Consider the following 23,279-nt stretch of genomic DNA (forward strand, 5'->3'; position numbering starts at 1 on the left):
TGATGATAATCCTTCACTCCCTGGCAGCATAATCCTTCATTTTTTTGATCTACACCTAAAATCATTCACCTTAATATTGTTCCATTTTCTTTGCATAGAGTGAAAACTAATCAGTTTATCACTAGAGCTAGTAGCAAGCTTTCTACTTTCTTAAGTTTATTTTCTAAAGAATCAATGGAATTTTGTCCGCTCAGTTATAATAGACTGTTTATGGTGCTTTAAAATAGAAACTATAATCAGGCATGTAGAGACCTCTAAAATTATCATCACTTAAAATAATTGGTGCCTCCAGATCACTTTAGATTGGAGTCTTTCCTCCATTATGGGATCTTCCTATTTGCTGTTAAAGCATCACGTCAATCCCAGTATTAAGATTAATATGGGGAATGTTCTTTCCTACACGTCTCACTAGTTTGTTACAAGCTGTTCATTTTTTGCTTCTCTCTACTCAGCTTGAAGGAATCAACTGCTGGAGTTCCTTATAAACCTCTCAAAGACCTAGTTACCTTTATTCTGTTGGCTTTATTATGTGCTGGGGAATATTTGCTTGTGTCCTTTAAAACCTCTGCAATCAAAATGGTCAGTGAGAAGAAACTTAAAGCAACTCCTCTGTTGAAGGTTATATGCCTTAGAATCTTAAGCATTAGTGAGTCAGACCGGAGGGGGGCTCCTCCAGCCTCCTGCAATAGAATGCTTTTCATTCGTCACACTGCCCAATCCGGAACAGTGAGCTTGTACAGAAAATTTCCCTCAAAGACGAGGAAGGAGGTGATAGCCAAAAAAAAGTCTTACAAAATGATAAAATATAAGAATGAGGAAATGGAAATGTATCAAATATCTCTTACCAGAATGGAATTCTCACACGTGAAGCTGATAAGTAGCTGTTTGAAATCCTTGCAATTGTATGATGTATGCAAACAGCAGTATTGCTAATAGATTATCCATTGTCACAAATCTGTACTCTTGTACTGTACTCTTGCATAATTAAAAAAAATGCTTAAAAGATTCCCATTGCATCATTTTAATTCTAAAATCTGAAGTCATAATATACGAGAAGTGATGCAAAAGTAAAGAGGACTCAAATATTTTCAGTGCAGTCTTTAAGTAACAGCCACATTCTTTGGAAGGCTATACCAGGCTATCCAGAGGATAATTGAGTAATATTCAAGAGAAGAGAAATGGAACTACGTACCAACCTATTTTTCAAAAACTGTTGCAAGTAAAATGTTATGCTGTTTGTGGCATATGGGATTTTATTACCTTTTATGTGGAGACTTTTTTGCAGGGATTGCACCAAAAATATTTCCTCTTGTTTTGTTGTCGTCTTCTTTTCATTTGTTTGTTTTTAAAAACAAGTCAAAACGAAAGAACCCAGAAATGACTGCTGAAGTGTAAAGTTCCTATTTGAATTTACTAAAAAAAATGTTCTTTTATCTCAGTCATTATTTAAAAAAAAATCGATAGGGATACCTGGAGCAGTTTCCTTCATGGCATTAGTAATTCCAGCTGCAGGGCTTCCAGCAGAGAGCGTTTGAGGAATAACAGAAGCAGCTTTGAAACACCTGTGAACTTCTGGAGTCTGGAGCTCCACAAGCCTGGAGGTATCAGAAACCAGGACGCTAACTTGATCCAGCAGTGTGTGGGCAGCAGGCTCTTGCAGAAGATACGGCAATTCCTGAAAGTAAACAAAAACTTATTCAGGGGTGGCAAAATTAATCAGTGAAGTAGGTAGTATGAATGGGCTCTCCGTTTCAGAAAGTGGAACTTGACCGACATCTTCAGTTGAAGATACAGGCAGGTATTCTGCCTTTATTTAACACTGAAAGGCACTTTTCTTCAGTTACTCTGAAGATACAGCATTGCTGAAAAGAACCAAGTTGTCTGTCTAGTTCATTCTTACTTTTTTCAGCACCCTCCATGGAATTGTGGCCAGTTCACATCAGGCAAGATTTCATTACCGGTATACTGTATAGTGCTTAGGATCTCAATAAATCAGAATTTCCTCAATCCTAGTAGTGAACTCTAATTGTATATTGCATACAGTGTGTAGTGTATGCACCTCTACCTGTGTACTTCTTTCAAATGACAATGATTGTTTGTCTGAAGTGAACAATTTCCTTCTTGGGACAAGGACAAACACACATTTCGAAAACTTTTTTTTTGGTCTGTAGACAAAAACGGTGAAGAATTGTGGCCTAGTATGTTTCCTTTCCCCACTTTGAGCTCTGTAGGTTGTTATGCTGGTATGCTAGTACATGCTAAACAGGAAATTTATGTAGAATGATTCATCATTAATTGGATGCATCTGCCTAAGTCGTGAGGAGGGATGAGAATACCCATAGTTAAAAATGCTAGTGCTGTGTTCCTAATAAAATCTTAGAATTCAATTTTCTCTGCAGTTATATCAGTGACACGGGAGGGAAGTATATTATTAAAATCCTTTGCAGAACGTTATGAAAATATAGATTCAGAGTTAGTGACTTCAACAGAATTTTACTAAGAGGTTAGTTGAATAAAATCTATCCTTTTTCAAAATGTTTCATTGTGTTGAATATTTAAATTAGGATTTAAGACGTTGATAATGGGCAAAATAGTTCTTTAGACTGAATGTGTGAATATCCCATCTGAATGCATGAAAGTAAACCAATCCAGATTATGAAAAATACCTTGTGTTTTCCAGCTCCTTCAAGAAAATACACTGAACTTGGAAGCAGGTTACCACAGATTTTCCTAACAGGTTGATAAACTACTTTCTTGTGTGTTCTGTTCAACAGTAAGACTTAAATTTTGGCACTGAAGTTTTTTACTCCTGCTCTTTTACACCTGAGATACTGAATGAAATGGTTTCATTTATTTTATACATTTTAGTTATTTTTTTCCAGACATTTCATATAATTGGAAGTCATACTTCACACTTAGTAGATCTAACAAGTGTAGTTGTATCAATTACGTTTTAACAATTTTTATCCTGTCAAGGCTAGAATATGTATATATATTTTTTTCTTTCCCCATGTAAATATATATGTATATATTTCCCTCCCTATGTAGATATATATGGGGAAGAAAATAATAGAGAAGAGGCAAATAGAGACTGATTATATAGATTATATGACACACAAATCTCATGTCATAAAAGAAAGCAATGAAACGAAACTACAGGGCTGGAAGCCTTAAGTGGATTAGCATAATGGCTGAAAACTGGATTTAAATTTTCAAGTAATATGTAAGTCACCATTCTTAACTCGCACAGACCTGTCTCTACTGACTGTATGATGTAATCAGTCTTTTTGTTGTGTGTTCCACCTGAGAATTACAACTGCCTTCAGACATTCAGCCTCGCTTCCATAGATGTGGTTGGTCAAGAAATGCAAACGAAGAGGGAAGCTTGGTATGAGAAGTTTAAGACTGAAGGCAATGGAACCTGCAGCCCAACTTCCTCATAACTGAATTTGGGTGTAGAGTCTACATGACTACTAGTGACCAGTTCACTACTAGTGACTAGACTTCTGTTGCCCAGTATTTATCAGCAATTTCAGGAGTCAGTCCTTGCCGCTGCTATATCGCCTGCCTTCTCTCCATGAAAAACACTCTCCCCTTCTGCCTGTCCCACACAGGAAAGCTAAATATCCAACTGCAAGACTACAGTATGGCAAGCGTGTTTAAGGGGTAAAATAAAAACCGAAACTGAATGACCGATCACATTAACATAGATGTTGGTCTTACTTAGTTAAGATTAGAAGCAAGTATTTGTACAGACAGGGCATCTCCCCTCTCTGTTCAGCCTAGCTTAATTTCTGTTTAATTCCTGTTTGTTTTTACTAATCACAGCCTCACCTGACCTTCCCTCTATCTGCCCGCACGACCCAGCACTAATTTCACAAAGCCCTAACTGTGGGGCAATGCTGCTATGGATGAGGACAGTCATTGCTGCTGGCCCAGGGCAAAGCACACTTGTGTTGCTGACTGGAATTTTTGAACATGGGGAGTGGGTGGTGTGCGGGGGCATTATATATGTTTGACATTTCTGTTGTGACCTTCCCTGTTCACAGAAGTCAGTCTGAACTAATTCTTGCCAATAGCATTTCACGTAACGTTTCAGAGCGCGCTGTTGCTCCTGTGTTGCCCATTGATAACACTTCGCAGGCTGTGGTATCGATTTATAGCAGATAGCTTCTGAAAGTCAACTTCTTTTATTCTATTACTACCCTGTGTCTGGTGTCAACTAATGCAAAACGCCTGATAATTGCGAGAAGAAGCTTATGCTGTCACTTTCAGAGTTAAACTCTGCAGAGCGATGTCAAGTCTTCTCTGCCTGAACTCACCAGTGTTGTGCTATTCTTGTATGTTCAACGTTAAAGCCAGGAAGCATAATGTTGCTTCCTTTTCGTTACGTTTCCATGAAAAGCAGGTGTACAACAGGGAAGCTGGATGGCAGATGGAATTTCTAGCATCTGTTGGTTGCCTCTGAGTTTTCAAGGCCATCTTAATGAGGCAGAGGGCACAGGCTGTGCTGCTGCTATAGGATGACCGGCAGCAGATGGACAATCTCAAGGTGAGAAAATATTCTTAGGGAGAGGTGCGGTAACATAGCTCTGTGTCTAGTTGAGTGGATGGACAGCCAGTGCCTCCCATTAGGCATATGAGGAGCCAGTGGCAATATACATCTGGAATTTGTAGCTCCTAAATCCCACTTACCCCGCATGACCCCATTTAGTTAAGTTTTTAGTGGGGGTGCAGCCTATGAAATCCACTCAGCTTTAATAAAGCTGGTATACATGCTGCCAAATCCACTTGAACCATCAAGAATATGGGCAGCTGAGGCTCCTCAGGTAGTTGCAGCACGTCTTTCACTCATGCCATCATATCCCTCACTGAGTGGCAGTCTTAGCAAGTCTGCACTGAGGAGTGATTTCAGAGCATCTGATGTTCCTGGGGAGGTAATGAAGTGAGCTACCGAGCTGATGCTTAAACCTCAGGTGTCTGGCCCTAATGGAAGTTGAAGGATACTAAAGGAGTTGTAGGACCGTTTCTCGGCTAATCCATACTGTGGACCCCACTGAAAGTTTGGTAACTGAGGATGTTGCCGTGATCTGGACAAAAGCCATGTCTAAAAGAGATTTAGAAATCTGTAGGCACTGTGACCATGTACCGTGATTCCTCTGAAGGGAGGAAGGACTAGCTGGTTCAGAGCACGTGGGGCTGTACCTGAGGAAACGAGGCCATATCAAGGAAATACATGAACGTAAACTAATTTTTCCTAGATTAATTCTGAAAATATCTACCATCATAACTCAGAGATGAAGTACAAGGGCTAAAGGTAGGGCATCTTGAGGTGTTTTGTTAGTGGCCACAGGATTTGTCAGCTGAGTCAATTGCCAAAATACAAAGTAGTTGAGATAGTTGTGTTTTACTAGGTGCTTTTACTCATCACTAAATTTGAGATCTGCTGGCCTGTGTTGTGCCTTTTTTACCTTTTTGTGTAAATGATTTGCAAAGGTAGCTGTGATTTTTCTCCTTTCCTTACAGGCTTAAGTGAGTTCTATTTTTAAGTCCTCAGTGGTTGTCCCACTTGGGCCACGTGATGTTTCTTCCATCTTTGCCCTCACATACACAAAACAAAGTGCAGGAAATGGAAGAGAAATTCTATCACAAATGAGTTCATTCCAATTAAAATCAGTAATGGGGGGGAGAAGTACTTAGGGTGATTTTTGCCAAGCATAGTTAGACATCATTTTAATAAGAAAATGGATTCCTTAAGTTTCCAAAACTAGAGTCTAAAAGCAATTTAATCAAGTTGTTCTAGTGCATGTGTGAGGTAGGATGTAAACAGAGATATAATCTCTTTTATTGGACTGATGCAGTTGCATAAAACTAGATAAGCTTTTAGCTTACAAGGCTTTCCATAAGCAAGCTGTTAAGAGATCCTTTTTAGTAATTAAATGTTTTTTCTTTTTAGGGAGGCAAGTTAATCTTTTATTCTGTAGAAACTTTGTCAGGTTTTGATTGTTATGTTTTCTTTTGGCTTGCCTTTAAATTTACCTTTGTGTTCCCTTCTGATTATCTTTTGAAGTTATAACTTAGCATTTGAGATGTTAATAAAAGAGCATAGGAGGTCCAGAGGTGGTCTGAACATTCGTAGTGTTAGTAAAGATAAGATGCATGGTGTTAACATTTTTTTAATAATCTTTAAGGAAGTTGCAGCTGACTTAATAGAATTGTCTTAAACTCCTAAGCCAGAACTGGGCCAGAGTATATTAAGAAAGTTCAGCAGTTAACTTTCCTTTACAAACTATATATGTGTGTGTGTGCATAAATAAATAAATGGTGAGGTTATACATATATATGGTGGGGTTGAGCTCCAGAGGTATTTTTAATAGCCTTAACCCCCCTTATTATTATCCAAAATGCTTAGTTAAATGCATAGGTTAAGTATGATCTGCTTCTAGTGAGATAGGAAATGAAAACCTGATGTATTGGCACCTCAGTTTTTAAACGATGTCTGACTACCTTAATGAAATTCAGGCAATACTATTGTAACAATGCTGTACAGACTCATGTTTTGCCTGCTGCATTATCTGTATAGAGGTTAGATTTTACTGAAACGTGGAGCTGTTCATATTTCAAAATCTCATCTTAGACCATACACAGTTGTTGCTGAACTATTGTAGACATGAATTTTGCAAATAACACCACTTTAATTTGGGTAAATCCTCAGATCTGTCATGGTGGAATATAATTGTTTAATAGCAAAATGGATTATGATGTAAACTCACAATAGCAGAAACGCCAAGTGAAGTACACAAATTTGAATTGATTGAGCCATGCTTAGTTATTCTGTGTGAGTCAATTCAGTAAGTAGGTCTGTAAATGATTTTGTGCATACAGTGCCTGGTCAGTATTTCAGGGAACTGTTGCTTACCAGAACTGTCTCCTGCCTTTTTTTTCAAAATGGCAAAGCTCAATACCATACTGGCTCTAGAAACTGGGGGAAAAAACCTCTTGCTTTAATGATGGGTTAAATGTTTCTCCTTATTTCATTAAGAAATGAAAATGAAACAACGTTGTTGTGGAGGGAGAAGGAGCATGCCTTAGTAAGTATGCTTCTTGCGCTTTGTGTGTGGGGAAATAGTAACTTTGCCTTATTTTTTTCCTTTATTAAAAATGTATTGGTTTTGTAATTGTTAGCTTATTATTTCTGAGAAAACCTTGCTAGGCCTGTGGACCTAATGGTAGATGATGGTCTGTTTCCTTAGCAACACTTCCTGAAAGAAAGCAAACAAAAAGGAGGATGGCCCTTAGATTGTTGTTATTTTTAGGAAAGGAGGAGTGCATAAAGATGCCCTACCAAAGCTTTTTAAATTCAGGGAGGGTTATCAGAATACTGGTAATGATTTTGCTGGGAAAACTAAATTAAAGAATATGAATTGTTAGGTATGTATGTGGGGGGAGAATGCAGTACTCCGTTTGGTGGGATAAACGTATTCTGAGAATTGACTGTTTATGAAAGGCAATGAAGGATTTTGGAGAAATTGAATTTCAAAGTGATCACAGAATAGCTGTATCTGTCTAAAGCTGCTCAGGGAAGGTGGAGGTTTTCTGCTGAGGTTGTCGTAAGTGCTAGGTCTCAGCTTTAGTATGTAGTGTAACTAAGGAAACTCTCTGAAGTAAAATACTTATTTCATTGTCATATTTAAAAAAATGCAGTTGAAGAGAACATGCATTAAAATCCAGGAATTTCAAAAATGTGCTTCTTATAAAATGCATGCTTTGAAAAAGCCACGAATAAGCAAGTTGACTTGCATTCGTTGAGGTAATTTGTAGTACTGGGAATAAATCAGATATTCCTGAAATTTGACTGAATGTGGATGAGTAACTGGGGACATCCAGCAATTACTCAGACTTTCCAGATGGGTTTCCAGGAGGAGCTATGTCATTTGTGACTCTGGGCTTTCCCACGATGCTCTTGTCATGTATGTCCCACGCAGTCTCCTTCTTTTATGTAAAGAAAATGGTACACACCCTGTGAGTTCAAAGACAGAGGACCAGGTGAGTTGAAACACTAGCTGGGTTGAATGTCAGATTTGTATTTGACTTTGAATATTATTTGACATAAGTAATTGGGAAGGAGGGTGGGGTCGGGGAAACTGGCCACCCTGGTTTTACTAGTAAAGCTTAAAACTTCATTGCCAGAGTTTTTTGTTGTTGTTGTTGTTGTTTTTTTCTTTCCTTTTTTTTCCATTACTTGTATGGATTCTTTTTGTTACTGCATGTTTTTTGGACAACTCTTTCATTTTGTTGTATGATATTCTTAGAGAGAATATCATTTGAGAGAATATCATTTGTTCAAATCATTTCCTAAAAAAATCTTTTAGAATGGAAATTGAATATTGATGGAAATAATGGAAACTGAAATTTCAGTTGAGAATTTTAATCACTTCTTAAACACTACAAAGGCATACCAGGTTAAGGGCCAGTGCTGGGCAGTACCAGACACAATTGTGTGTTGACACAGAAGAGAGGCATAGATACAGAAGGCATCTCCCAGCAGTTGTGTTTTAAAGAAAGATTTGGAAACTCGTAGCTAGGACAGAATAGAAGTTGGCACAGAAGTTACCTGCTTCTGGGCAAGCTCCTCTCGCTTGGCTGTTCTCAGCTCTGCGGGAGATGCTCATTTTTAATACTGAGTAAGGGACGTTTCCCACCACTTCATTACTAAGGAAGAAAAAAAAAAGCTTCCCACTGCGCATACTGGCCAGTGCTAATATGTGCTAAATACAAGTAGTATCTTAACATAGTTTGGCTCTTGCTTCCAAAGGCATTGGAAACTGAGGTGCAGCTGTGGTATATTAGCTACCTGGCACAGCAGGAATAAAGGCTGTGTTTGGCTCAAAAGCTACTTTGTGAAACCTGTTTTAATAGACACTATCAGGGATTAAACGAGGTCAAAGGAAAAAGAAATGTTTCTTACACTTAGAAGCTGTGAAAATCTTTAAACTCTGTAGCTTTGTGTGGGAGGGACTGTGGGAAAGGAGTCTCAATTAAAGTTTTCAGTCTGTCAGCACCTCCTCCATTTAGGTGTTTTCTGATGCTTCCTTTGGAGCCTGTATTAAAGAAGCAGCAGCACGAACTGGGTGTGGGGGACTGTGAGGGCTCCAAAAGCCCTCATTATTTCTGTGTACTTCAACACAAAAGTCTTGAAGCTTTTAAAATCTAATTGATATCTTCATAGTCCAGAGTAAACGAGAATTAAAATGCTCTTGTGAACTACAGTGGGATTTTATGGTGTTTCTAAATAGTGCCAACAGATGCTTGTTTCTAAAAATCATTCCATTGGCACCAGGAACGGAGAAGCTATGCCTCGTGTCCTTTACAGAGCTGTACAGTTGAGGTATAGAAAGCTCTTGGGAGAAGAAATGGCGTATCTGCTTCTGGTTGGACTTAAGCAGCCACATAAAATGCTGAAGAATGTCTGAAGACACCTAAGTCTAAACACCCCTCTGATTCTGAGGTTCTCCATAAGTCTCATAGTCCTCAGCACGTTCATTATTTCTGCTTTTATTATTTACATATTTCTGGGGATGATAACCTTGAATTTAAAAATGACTGGAGTGCTGCTATTCATTTGATGCTTTAAAATAGGATGGAACCAATTTTTTTCCTAACGTAATTTTAAAATACAGTATTAGGGACAAAAGGAGCCCAGGTTGGTTTTTTTTTCTGAACTGTTGATGCAGTTTTCAAATCATGCCATTTTCAAATGTACTCCATAAAAGTATATGGAGCAATGTATGTACAGTCCATAAAAGTGTGTATTAGTGCTATCCTTTATTTTAGAAGCAGAAATTAAACGTTGACTTCTTGGCTGTGTAAGTACCAATGTATTGACATAGTTTCTAATTCATCTAATGCTGTGAGAGAATGGAAATAGTTCCTCGGAAACATTTTTGGAATATACATCTCCATATATTTTTAACATCACAAACTTCTACTTTTATGTTAATTTTCAAAACTTTTTAATCAAAGCTTTTCTAAATCTAAGTCTGTGTTTTAATAAGCACACTGAGGATCACTTTTTACCAGAGCGGATAGCAGGTTTTTTGACAATCAGTGCCAATTTGCAGGCCACAGAATCTGTTAGCCTGCACGCTTACATCAAGGTTTGTTGTTCTGATGCAATGCTATAATGTTTTTTCTCACTGCATATTACTTGTAAGAAAGGGCCAGCAGTCATGCCCGCAGTCTGTCAGGCTGGACAAGTACACGTATAAATGACTCCCACAAGAACTTAGGGAACTTGTACAGATGTTAAGGAGTGCTCTGATGAGCCTGAGCACAGCTCTTGGGAAATTCCCCATCTGTCATAAGCTGCAGGCCCAGCGTCACTGAAAAAGGCCTTTGTGATAATGGCAATTACTTAGGTGTTGTGTAAATCAGCGTCTCAAATAAGGTTTATTAAACTTGTACCAGCAAGGAAGTGTGACTTCGTTAAAGTTAATAACGTCACACCTTCTTCCCTTTCATTGAGCTCTCAGTTGATTAAATTTTATTTGGTTTCCTTTGACAGGGAAAGGAAGAAAAGCTCTTGGTTTTCTGAACACTACAACTTTTTGATACTTCTAGCTTAAGTAATTCTAACGACTTTTATTTCTGCAATACCACAAACTGCAATAGATCTCCTGCTACCTGTAGCATAGGATTCATGTGCCGGTTTGGGCACCAGCCTAACCGCTAGTAATGATTTTGGTGTTTCATTCTTAAACAAAAGCCAGGTTAAAAATACATTCAGACTGGTACATTCAAGTGACATGTCTCAGTTTACAAGATGACTTTTTTTTCCTGTGTGAAAAGTGGCTGAAGTGGGAATGATTTAGAATAAAAAGTATATCTAGCGCTTGATCAGAACGCCAGTAATTCTTTTTCCTCATATATCGGCTTATATTTCATTCGACTGAAGTGCCAAAAAACTGGAAGCCAAAAATGTTTAAAGCCAAATCTATTGACTCAGCTGTACGAAGGTTGAAAGAGACTCGAGTGTCTGTGTTTTAAAATTAAAATTATTTTTTTTTTAAAAAAAAAGAGAGGGAGGGGGGCTGTTCTTATGAAAAACAATTAAAAGCTTTTTTCTGTTATCTCTCGGCTAGTTATTTCCAGATGCTATGTTAATGCCCCACAGATAGCATGTGGGTTCTGCTGTGAAGAAAAAATGCTTATATTTGTGAACACACAGAAGGGAAAAGGGGAAATACAATTTTAAAATAACTGAAAGGTCACCGCAACCTCAGTCCTCCAGCAGGGGTATCGCTGCTTTTCACCAGCATCATTTTTACGTGTTCTGTCAAAGAATTGTTGCTGGTTTTGTTTCTGTTCCCAGAAGCTTCTACACAGTTTGCAAGCTGGTTAGATGGCCCTTTCTCATCCATGCTGAGGATGCATTCTGCAATTTGCTCACTTAGCTACAGAGAGGCTTTTTTTCCTTTGACCTAGACTGCTAATCCCTCATTGCAAAGAGCAGCAGCTGTGCTTTGTCTGCGGAGGTCTCTGCACTGCACGCAGCCTCGTTTGTTAGAGCAACCCTGTCTTTGTGTTCTGCTTTTTCAGATACTGAAAGGGTGACTTTCTCTTTTCTCACTCAAAAAACTGTCTTCAAGTTTGTGGAAGTCTACAATACATAAGTATTTTCACAAATATAGGTTTACAAGAACTGCTATGTAGAGTTTCACAAAACGGAGTGAAGTAAGTGCTGCTGATGTGCAGGAGGTGAGCCGTTTGTGAGCTGCTTTTTAGAAAGGGGATGAAACCTATTTTCATTCAAATATTAAACACTTCAGGTACATTGAATTGTAGCTGTAATGGGTGTAATCAAATATAAACCATTTTTGTGTTTGTTGTATCCTTATTCAACGTTGAATAATCGGACGTCAGTTGCTCTTGGGATAATCTGCTCAGTTAAACTTTGTAACTATATATGTATAATATAAGCGATTTAAGACATTACAGTATTTTAAAGCTAAGTTAACACAAGACCTGAACAGATAAAATTCTTTGCTGGTTTAGGTTTCTAATGCAGTGAGCGGCAGAACTCCCATTACCTTCACAGGGAGAAGAATTTGGCTTATGGTTTCTTCTGAGAGGATATTATATGAAATATTTAATTAGTAAGCATAAATTTCACATTTCATTTAATCTCATAGTCAGACATATTCATGTTTCTACTTAGATGTTTGTAATGATCCTTTATTCTGTAGTTGAGAAGAATTTTTGAATGTATGTAATGTTAAATGGATTCCTTGACTACCTACATTGCAGTTCTTGAGGCTGCAGATGGATGTAGCCTAGCATAACCCAAACTTTTTGCCTGTTCTTCATTTCAGAACTTCCTTTTCAGTTCCAGCTTTTTTTATTTGCTACTCAAAATCTGGTTTAGAGTAGAAGACACAGAGCGACAGCTGGCAAGCTTGGAACTGAATGTTATGTTTAGCTGAGCTTGCAAAGCTTTTGTTGCTTTGGGTGTCCTGACCTTGGATATAGTGATTTGTGAATGCCCTATCCAGTCACCTCTATAAGCTGAAGATGTTGGAGGTGGCACTGAATTTACCACCCCAAGTAGACGGAACTATGGCAGAAAGCTAGAGGGAATACAGGGATAAAACAGTGAACTTCTGTCTGGAGAGACAGAAGTCACAGAGTTGCTAAAAAGAGAAGAAAGAAGTTTACCTGTGTGTGGAAGAGGAGGAAGGGACGGAAACATGCAGGCAGCAAAGCGTCCAAATGTATAGAATGGGTTTATATATCTAATGCGTGGTTTTGGATTGGTGATTTATGGAGGTATTGAGCGATCATAACTTAATCTGTTAATGAAATTCTTGTATGAAATAAAAGCCTACAAGTGCACAAAGAAATGAGTGTTGAGAGTCCTTGGTTATTGTTTTTAATAACAAATTAAGATTTGTCCTAATCAACAATTCTCATGCCTGCATTCTAGAGTGGCTTCAAGATAGCAGGAGGAAGTGTCTAGAAACCAAAATGCTTTCTTCTGTGCCTACGCGTTCCCATGAAATAAGGAGTGGCTATCTCTTTCCCAAAGGTCTTACTACATATCATATGCCACAAGGGATCCATCTTGTGCCTTTTTTTCTACTATAAAACTTACAAAAACACTGAGAATTAGTAAGATGCCGTGAGCTCAGACACCAACCTTTATACTGACAGAGCTCACGTTTGCATCTCTTTGTAGCTGCCGTATATGTTCACAGAATGGCTAAGAGACTGCACTTCGGTTACAACACACAAAAAACAACAAACCACCACCGCACACACAAAAAAAGTTTAAACACGATCCAAGTTAAGTAGAGGTATTGATGAAATGCACATCTTAGGAAACAAGGCAGGACGTTACTCAGTTCCCTGTATGAGGCGTAGGCATATTCCTGTGTCTAAGGCAGCGTGCACCCTGAGCTATCAGACTACATTCATCAATATCTTCCTATGTTATCTCATTGTCTTAATCTCTATTTCTGTTGTATTGCAACAGCTCAAATCAATGTGATTTGTTTCCTTTCTAATTCAGCTACTATGTATCCTAACATGCCTTTTGCTTTCCTCGTTCTTCAGCTGATCTTATGAAATTTGTCCTTAACTATGGATTCTTGACCACAGACCAGTTTCTCTATTTGTGATAAACAGTATGAAAACGGAGGTTAATTAAATTCCATCTGCAGCATTAACCGAACTTGTTGGTTGAAGGATATTGACAACTAATAAAAAAAAATGTAGCTACTTTTTATTTTATATAAAAGTGCAGTTTTTAGTATTTCCAGTGACAAAATTGAGAATACTTGGTACTCTGCTGTTCCAGGCTTTCAACGGGATAAAAAAACAAACCTATTTTTAGAGGTCTCAGGAAATTGAACATGTAAATGTTCAAATTATATTCATATATTTATGCATCATTGCATTGCTGAGAAGTTTTGTAACATTTTTACATATCTGCTTAGGATGAGGCTTTCTAAAATGCATAAAGAACTGAAAATATTTTTATTTACTTGTACTTTTTAAAATGATGACTTGAACACTTCTCTAGAGGTGAGTAGTATTTTGTGATGGATTAAGTCGGGGTTGAATTCAGCTACAAAGTGGCCTTAAATATGTTGTCTTGAATCCTGTTCCCGTTTTGGGGGTGAAGTGATGACCTTAAGTCAGTATTGAGAGAACTATTGGAGCTGTAAAGAATTCCAGGGACTTGTCGTGTGCTTAAGGATTTGAGTGGTTAATGTTACTCAAGCTTACCAGTCCTAAATCTAACTGAGCAGTTCGTTTTTGACAATTATCTAAACTTTGCCATCTGCTGGAGAGCCCTTTAGTGACATTAAAATTGAGTCCAGTTGGAGCTCGGAGTTTTGACTAGTCTTTTATGATGTGTTCAACAAACAAAAACCTACACACCAAACCCTGGTCAGTTCAGTTATGCAACTTGTTAATAAGCATCTGAAATGAGGGTGGTAGGCTTTCTGTGTTATGTCGTGTGGTTATTCTAAGTGCTGTGGATTTGCTTTTCCTATATTCAAACAGGACATTTCCGTGGCAATTGACACCTTTCAGTTTCTTGAATGTCTGCATGAGGATGACACACACAGTGTCATGGCTTTGAATTCTATTGTCCTCATTTATCCCAGCGTGATGAGAGGTGCTGGGAGGGGCGAGGGAGAACGTAGGAAAAGGCAGAAAAGAAACTGCCACTTAAAAAGAAACCACGCGTACAGCTGCTCTACCTCATGTCCAGCTACAGCCAGGAAATGCTGTTCAAAGCCCTTGCTGGGCCACTGGGAGTACAGGCAAGCGTTAGCGTGGAGTTCCTAGCTCACGCTGTTCAGCTCTGGAAGCATGGAGTGCCCGGAGCATAGCAGTTCTGCCTGTTTTTGCCTGGCCTGGGTAAATGCACAGTAATTGCACACTTTGTGCGGTAATGTGCTACAAACCATGCTTCTGTGTCTTACTGACCTGCTAGGGGAAGAGTTTGAGTTTAGCATATCTGTTACCCTTTTACTGAAGCTCTGTCTACATCTTTAAGTTAGGTTAATTTTAAGTAAGAAAAAAAAATGATTTTCTGTGTAGTAGGACATTTTTACAATAATTCAAAATGATTCCCCCATTTCCAGTGGGATTAAAGCAGAATGAGAAAAATGCGGAGTCTGTAACTTGTTTGTTCTTTCTTCACATCCAAGGAGAAAAATAATTCCTTTATAACCACGAAAGCAGTATAGGGTAAGATTTTTGGCTTCAGGAAACAGCAAGGCTGTTGGAGCCACAGAAACCTGACTCTTACTAATGTAATCAGGACACTGCAATATTACTTTGTAAGTTTTCTATTTCCAACTGCGTTATGTTTGCTGATGTGAGCAGATCGTAGGAGTTATGAATTCTGTGATCGTATTTTTCCACTTTAAGGCCATAACAGTGCATACACGGAATTCTCCTGAACTTTAAGGATCTCTTCATCCAAGTGTTCATTGTTTCATTGGAAAGTTACAGCAGTAAAAGATTAATTCAAGTCATTATGTCCATATAGTGTAACATTTTGACATAACGATGGTTGACATAGTGATGGGTTTACATGGAAGAATCCAGATCATGAAGGAATATTTCTGAGTAGTTCTCAGCAGTAGAAAAAACATTTATTACTCTTTTTTCTTCTAAAAAGCTTTTTAAAGGTTATGTGAGCCTTAGCTTTTACAGGTTCCATGGTTATGAGCTTTCTTTTCGTATGGGAAATTTTGTAATGGTAAAAAGCAAGGAGTTCAATCATTTGCACCTGGCATTTGTGTATGATTGTCAGACTCCGCCGAAGAGCCAGCAGTAATTAAACCTCCAGGATTTTCTGACACTGGGCATTACGCAGATGCACGCTAGCCGCACGTCTTAACAGATAATCCCACTGAATGCAGACTTCTTGAGAAGCAGCTTTGAAGCATCCCAGACCATGTTAGTTGTTCCATCAGTGCTATGGAGTTGACTTGTGCGTGTACTGTGAGTCAAGATAGCCAGAAGAGGAAATGAGATTAAAATAATTAAAATAAGGATTTGTCTGCAAATATGGGTCTTCTTTAGAATCTTTAGAAATACCGTAAAGTATTTAGAAATACCTCTTTTGTTGATTTAAACGTTGGTAGGAAGTGAACTACAGCACTTGTTTTGGAGGAAAACCAACAAGGTAGCAGAACATTTTCAGCAGCTCCAGTGTGGTTTGCTTTTCAGTTGTGTGTGGATGGCACGACGCGCCAGAGGGCCGTGCTGCCATCCAGAGGGACCGCAACAGGCTGGAGAAGTGGGCTGACAGGACCCTCATCAAGGTTAAGAAGTGTGGAGTCCTGCTCCAGGGGACAAACAACCCCAGCACAAGGACGTGCTGGGGCCTCCCAGCTGGAAAACAGCCTGGCAGAAAAGGAGCTGGTGTCTTGCTGGACACCAAGTTGAACAAAAGCCAGCAATGTGTCCTTGCTGCAAAGAAGGCTCTTGGTGTTCATGGCTGCATTAGGCAAAATATCACCGGCACGCTAAGGGAGGGGATTCTTCCCCCTGCTCAGCATTGGTGAGGCCACGTTCGCAGAACTGGGTCCAGTTCTGGGCCCTCCAGTACAAAAGACATGGACATACTGGACAGAGCCCAGAGCAAGGTGCTGAAGGGCCTGGAGCACCTCTGCTGCGAGGACAGGCTGAGAGAGGTGGGACTGCTCAGCGTGGAGAGAAGGAGGCTCAGGGAGGACCTCGCTAATGTCCATGAGCACCTGAAGGGAGGGTGCCAGGCTCTGCTCGGTGGTGCCAGGGCAAGAGGCGATGGGCACAAGCTGGAACATGGCAGGTTCTGTCTGAACATCAGGAAGGATTTCTGTGCTGTGCCGGTGCTGGAGCGCTGGCAGAGGCTGCCCAGAGGCTGTGGAGTCTCCTCCTTGGAGATCTTCAGAAGGGTCTGGACGTGGCACTGGGCACCCTGCTCGGGGTGGCCCTGCTGGAGCAGGGGCTGGACCAGATGGGCCCAGAGGTCCCTGCCACCCATTCAGTGATTCTGTGATGTGACTGAATTAAATCATTTCCCCCTAGTGACTGCAGTCAATAAAGATTTTTTTTTTTTTAATTTCCATGACCCTGTGCCCACATGCTGTGATGCCTGCTGTCATTATGGAACTGATTTTGCACAAATTAAGTTATTGATGAGTTTGTAAAGCATGAGGAACAGGTGATGAAATACTTATCTTCATAGACGGCGATACAGAAACAGTTAATTGTGGTATATCCTAATTGCCTCTCTTCAGGTTTCAGGAATACTCCAAACAAAATACCTGAATTATTATTTTTATTCCTTGTGTATTTGAAATACATCTAAATTTGTATTTGTATAAATGGACCTTTTAGGAATTCCAAGTGCAATACTACGATGTTGACAAAAATCTGATCTGCAGCCAAAATATATATTGTTTTTAACACGGCTTTTAACTTTTCCTTTATTACATTTTATTTTTTTCAGTGTTCTCTTGGAGGAGGCCCAGTAAGTGGGGATTGTTAAGGTTTTGCTGGGTTCTGTCATCACTACCAATAGTCGCTTCTCGTTTGTTCCATGCCATGAGCCGTTTTGACGTGACATGCACAGCTCTAATTTTAACACGTACCACAGCTGGGCACCTCTGTCATAAAACCTAGGAATGACAGCGTCCCGTGTGGGAAGCCGTAAATTACCGCTGCTTTGTTCTGCAGGCAGCTGCAGTACTGATGCAGAGCCTTGTCCTTTGTTTCTTTCAGCATGTGTCAGGGTTAGATTTAGATGAATGACTTACCAATCAAGAAGTTCAGGTGCCTTGAAATTTTAGATCAAGTTTTTAAATACTTTGGCATCTGAATACAAAAAAAAAAAACCTTGGAAAGCTAGTTGTGCTTGTCCTTGTCACTGTTACATGACTGGGAGAGCGGCTTCGAAAAGCACTGAAGCGAGCAAATAATGGTTTCTCTCTTTTTGGTAGATGGTTCTTCTTTTGCCCAGGGGCTCTTTTCTTCCTTGTCACTCAGCAGTTTGAAACTACTAATAAAAACTCTGTATGTTGGTTTGTCCTTCAGGATATTCTGAACAAACTGAAGTTTTCTCGAAGGAAAAGGCTTGAAATAGAACACGGGAAAGATTTTCTCTTTCCATATCTGGGTCTGCTCTTCACAGTTGTTACGAAATTTTTCAGTGTATTGTATTTGTGTCTCTAATAGCCCTGATACGCCATCTGCAAGAAATCTGACAATATTCAATCCTGTGTACTTCAAAGGAAAAAAACAAACCTACATAACAACAAAAAGAAACCAAGGAAAGCCGAGTGCTTCTCGGTAAATTCGACCTACCTAGATGTGTGAGTTGTCTTAGTGCTGTCTGGTGACTGCTGCAGCCTTGCTGATAAATTGCCTATTAACAGCACTGGTAACAATTTCCACACGTACCAGAGAGTTGAGAAATTCTAGGGACAAAAATTAATAAAATGAGACATCTTATTTGAGGCATGTCTGGCTGCCTAATCTAGAGGCTTAATTGTGTTAGCCAGTCAGTGGAGGTTGCCTTTTCTAATGAACTCTTCTGAACACTTAATTTAGGTGCATACTCTGAGTTGTCTCTTAGAGAAATTGTATTCTTTTCAAAATTAAAATAACCGTCTAAAGTAGAGTATCAGAATACTCTATCATCCCCTGAAACCAGATGACTGGATCCAAATGCTGGAAGCGTGAAGCCAGTGGGGGGAGGTGAGTCTGAGACTGGGGGAGAGATTTCCTGGCACACCTTAGTCTGCAGGAGTTAGACCTGGCATTTTGGCTCTTCAGGCAATTTTTCTGTGTTTTACTTCTACCTGAAACACTGCTGCACTGTGCTAATTAGTTAGGCCAAAAAATTAGAACTTCAGAGAATTATTTCTGTCCAAAATGTCAACAAGTGTATTTCCTTTTTATTTTTATTCTTTTTTATCCCATGACTGCCACTTAGCAACACAGTGTGCAGGAAGTGTAAATGTTGTTCTTTCCCTTTCTGTCTCCTAAATGTAAGGGAGGGTTCAGGAAAAAAACACGTCATTCACAGTTGTTTTATTTCCTGGAAATTTTGCGGTCTTAAAAAATAAAAATAAAAAATAACAATATAAATAAATAATTTTCCCCTGCATTCAAGTGATTTGACAATGCATGTAAATCACTGCTTGAAATCTCCATTTAAGTTGGCAAATCTCTGCTGGTGATGTAGAAAACCTAGAGGGCTGTCACGTAAGGTCTGTTAGGCTGGCTGATGGCTTACACGGAAAGCTAAGAGAATTCTAGTCACCACAATTCCTCTTTCTGAAGAGGAGCATACTCTGCCCTGTTTTTCTAACTTAAAAATTAATTGCAGATTGTGACTTGGAAGCTGCTAGTTTCCTGCCAAACTGAGTTATGATAGCTGATCTTCACCAGGAAAATGTCAGTGACCTCCCTAAGTGCTCTGTAATTTCTTTCTATTGAAGTTGTATGAAAGCTGAAAAAGTAAAAATCTCACTTAACTTCAATGGGCCTGCAATGGAACAAACTTTTTTTTTTTTTTTCCTCTCAAATCCTGTCATTAATTCTCTCTTACGCTGTTACCTCACTGCTGTTACCTAAAATTCAGTGAGTTTGCCACTCGTTAATTTCAGGATGTTTTGAATTAGCTGAAGAACGATATGTAGGCCCTTTGGGCTCAGTTTCTTGACACGGGCCCATTTCTTTGTAAAATGTATTTTCTAAGGTACCTCACATTTCTCTTGATGAAAGAATCGAGAGTATCGGAGTTACGCTTACTGAGCTGAATGAAAGGGGTTTTCAAGTTTCAGTCCTTTGCCTACCATGTAAAAGTAGTGTTAATATTTATCAGGAGAGGGCAATAGTTTGTAAAGTCAGATCTTTAACCTATTTTTCATCACTGTGCCAATGGTATGTGGAGAACTGTTGTTTAGATGACAAAAATACATGGTTTGGTTTATCTGTGCTCTGTACAGGAAACTGGTTAATTAACAAAAAAAAGTCTGTAGTAGAGTGAACTGAAAAAAATAATGGAAAATTTATTTTTAATTAGATTAGTTTGCTTAATTTTATCCATTCTATTTTGATTGATGTTCAGGGATCTGTATTTCTTTGCCGTAGACTGAGCAGATTGTGAAAGAAGCTGTCACAGAAAGATTTGTAGGAGTCAGGGATCTTGGATGCTATTCTTGATTCTGTCACTGACTCACTGTGTAAGCCTCCTAAATTGCGTGAGTCACTTAATGTCTCTGCCTCATTTACACTTCCTTTAAAAGTGTAGTATTACTTACATTATGCCCAGTGCTTGAATGTTTCCTTTGCATCTTCTCCCACTGTGTGATGTTAAAGCCCTGAAAGTAACTTCCAGTAGCGTACACAACCGGACCCCGTTTTGCCCAACTTCCATCCAGTTTGTGTCTGCAAATGTGATTGTCCACTAAAAGGTTTAGTGAGGAATTTAATTATTGCTTTCATTAAATAATAATAAAATAGTAAGAATTCATCTAATTACCTTCCTTCGTTCACACAAATCCTTCTCTACTTTTTGTGATGCATACACGCTAAGGAACTTTGTGAAGATCCTTTAAAATCATTTCTATTTCTCATTTCCCCCATTTCTGCCCTCCTGTTTATTACCCAGCTGCCACGTCATGTTTAAGAGCCATAGGTTCTTGAAGACTGAAGGTGACTATTTTTATTTCTTCTAGCATTTCTGTGGCCTACAGAAAACACAAATGGACAGCACGGTGATGTATTGCATTTTGGTTCACCTGCTCGTGCTATTATTTCAGAACCATGAAACAGCATTTTACTAAAACAAGGACCTAAGTCCAAAGTCCTAAGGAATATAAGCCTTAATTATACTTTTCACTGAATTTCATGCTGTTAGTCATAACTCAAAATAGCTGAAACCATTTCCTTTAAATCTTTTTGATGTCTTTAAACACTGAAATACTTTAAAGTTTGCAAGCTTTCCTACTTTCTTGTACTCCCAAGTGCAAAGGGGAGTGGAACATGAACTTACTGAAGAACATTTTTCTGGAGAGCTTATGGACAGATGAACTTCATTTGAGCAGGAGCTGGGATTTGTATAGCATAGCTCAGCCCAAAAAAAAACAAAAAACAAAACCTGATTGTTGAGTAGTATTTTGTTTTTTCTCGTCTGGCAATTACTTGATCTGTCTTAGTGGGATGCACAAAACTTCATAAATAAAGTATATTTAACTGGAAATGTGGTGCATGTGTGTGCATGCATTTAGTGTCTAAAAATAGTTTTCTTTGAACAGGATTCAATTGTGACTTTGCCTGCTTTGCTTTTAACATGAAGCAGAACCCCATGTGGAAAAACTAATGTCCTTTTATTGGCCAGCTAGAATTCCTCTTGCTTGGCGCTGCTGCTTTTCAGCTCCCCACTACCAAGTACTTGCATTTAGTCAGAAGCAATATATGTAAATTAGCTCTGGGCATTAAGAAATACAGAACAGATGACGTAGAAAATGTTTTTCAAAATATTATCATCTTTTTTTCTTTAATGATGTTTTGAACTCTGCTTAATTTTTCCAAATTATTTTACTGGTTATTTCCACCTACTCTTCCTTTATTTTAAATTTAACAGAAAAAAATGTGGAATTTGTTTTCAAAACCTGTTATCTAATATACCAGTCTTTGCTCCGATACAATCCTTTTGTCTTTCTAACAGAAGAATTAACTGAACATGGCACTGAGTAAGATGGTAAAAGCATGTTCTAATAGTGCAAAAGTAATGCTTCCATCAAAGAAACACAACAAAGTTTCTTCAATCGAGAATACCTACACGCAAGTATATCGTGGCTTTTCTTTCTGAACAGCTCAGATCAGAAATGAGTTTTTTAAGGAAAGTGAGCATATGTTGTCTTGTCTGTGTTTTATGCTTGCTTTAAATTGGTCACCAAGAAGCACGCTAACAGTAAGAGTGAGGTAAAAGTCTGAATTTACATATGTACATCTTTGTAGAGTTTATGATATGTGCCAAACTGTTGTCTCTAGAAACTGAAATTCTTTCTCCACAGAACAGGAACAGCAAAAGTAAAAGCTCGTGCAAGCTTTCTTGTGCTCGGTAAGTGTTGAGACCTGCTGACGTTTCTGACCGTCTGTTAACCGTTGTACAAGCTAAGCTCTCCATGTAGACAGCTGCCCATGAGGAAGTCTACTGGAAACTCTCCACTTGTTTTGCTGAAATCATCATAGTTGTCAGTAGATGGTGACTTATTAAATACCCACAGAGATAAAGTTTAGGCTTACTGAATAATTGCAGCCCAGGGATTATGGATGAATTCTGAAGGGATACATTTCTAATGACATACATGTTTCCTGCTAATCAAGCAATAAAAAAATGCAGAAATGAAGGTTTATCTCTGAATAGATGATAGTAAGCTGGCCAACTCTTGGTTTTTCAAAAGGTATCTGAAACTTAAGAGTTTCAACCAAGGTGGCAATAGAAGGATGAGTGCATCAGGAAGCCTGATAGTCTGTAACATACAGCACTCAATAGGTAAATGTTTCCTTGTTTTAAAGAAGTATGTGATGCACCTAGATGAAACTCATTAGGACAGGGTTGCTAAGTTTTAGGCTCATTCTTCAAAATTTGACACCTGAGAAAGTTGCTGGGCTGTTTTAGTTTCATACATTTTGCGTAAGCATACAGAATCTTTTCTGTGTAGCTAAACAGTACAAATGAGCGCTTTTAGGATGTTCTGTTGGTTGTTGGTCAACACTAATTTCTTCAGGTAAATTTTAGTTTTGTTAACGTTAACAATGGAGACAAAGCTGTTTAAAAAGATGAAAACAAATTGAAACATGGGACTTGGAGATGGGAAAAGGAGGAACATAGTATTCAGTGTTGACTAGGTACAGTCGCATCAGAGACTTATCCAAATCTCTGATCAGTTTGTTCTGCCAGATTGCTCGCTTATCTGCTGCAGCAGCAGTGCTAATACAGGATATGTGCAAAGATGTCTGCAGTGATGGAGGTATGAAAGAACAATTTTTCAGCAAGCTGTACAGATAAAGATAAAAAAGCGCCTAGCAGTTCTGAAGAAACAATTTCAGGTGTGGTTGAAATGGCACTATCGTTTGATAAACGGTACTGTAGTTACCATCAGGTGGTTACATGAAAACAAGTATTTGAGCTAGTTTCATATTACTGAATAACAGAATTAGCCAGCTAATTTTACTAATAGTGTATGCAATATGCG

General features: G+C 38.7%; 2 protein-coding genes and 1 long non-coding RNA gene across 3 annotated transcripts in view; 2 read left to right on the forward strand and 1 right to left on the reverse strand.

Moving 5' to 3' along the window:
* AMMECR1 (AMMECR nuclear protein 1) overlaps nt 1-23,279 on the forward strand; it is a 106,569-nt gene that overhangs the window by 62,395 nt on the left and 20,895 nt on the right. The gene's annotated exons all lie outside the window — the stretch shown is intronic.
* TMEM164 (transmembrane protein 164) overlaps nt 1-23,279 on the reverse strand; it is a 110,376-nt gene that overhangs the window by 17,588 nt on the left and 69,509 nt on the right. Inside the window, exon 7 of the mRNA XM_035323709.1 lies at nt 1,471-1,675. Within this exon, the coding sequence (XP_035179600.1) occupies nt 1,471-1,675 (205 nt within the window). The remainder of the gene's footprint in view (nt 1-1,470; nt 1,676-23,279) is intronic.
* LOC118165579 lies at nt 1,612-12,899 on the forward strand. Its single transcript, XR_004750115.1, has 2 exons — nt 1,612-2,737; nt 11,599-12,899. It is a non-coding gene; the product is annotated as an uncharacterized LOC118165579 (long non-coding RNA).

This window comes from Oxyura jamaicensis, chromosome 4 (assembly GCF_011077185.1).
Source record: "Oxyura jamaicensis isolate SHBP4307 breed ruddy duck chromosome 4, BPBGC_Ojam_1.0, whole genome shotgun sequence".
NCBI classification, from domain to species: domain Eukaryota; kingdom Metazoa; phylum Chordata; class Aves; order Anseriformes; family Anatidae; genus Oxyura; species Oxyura jamaicensis.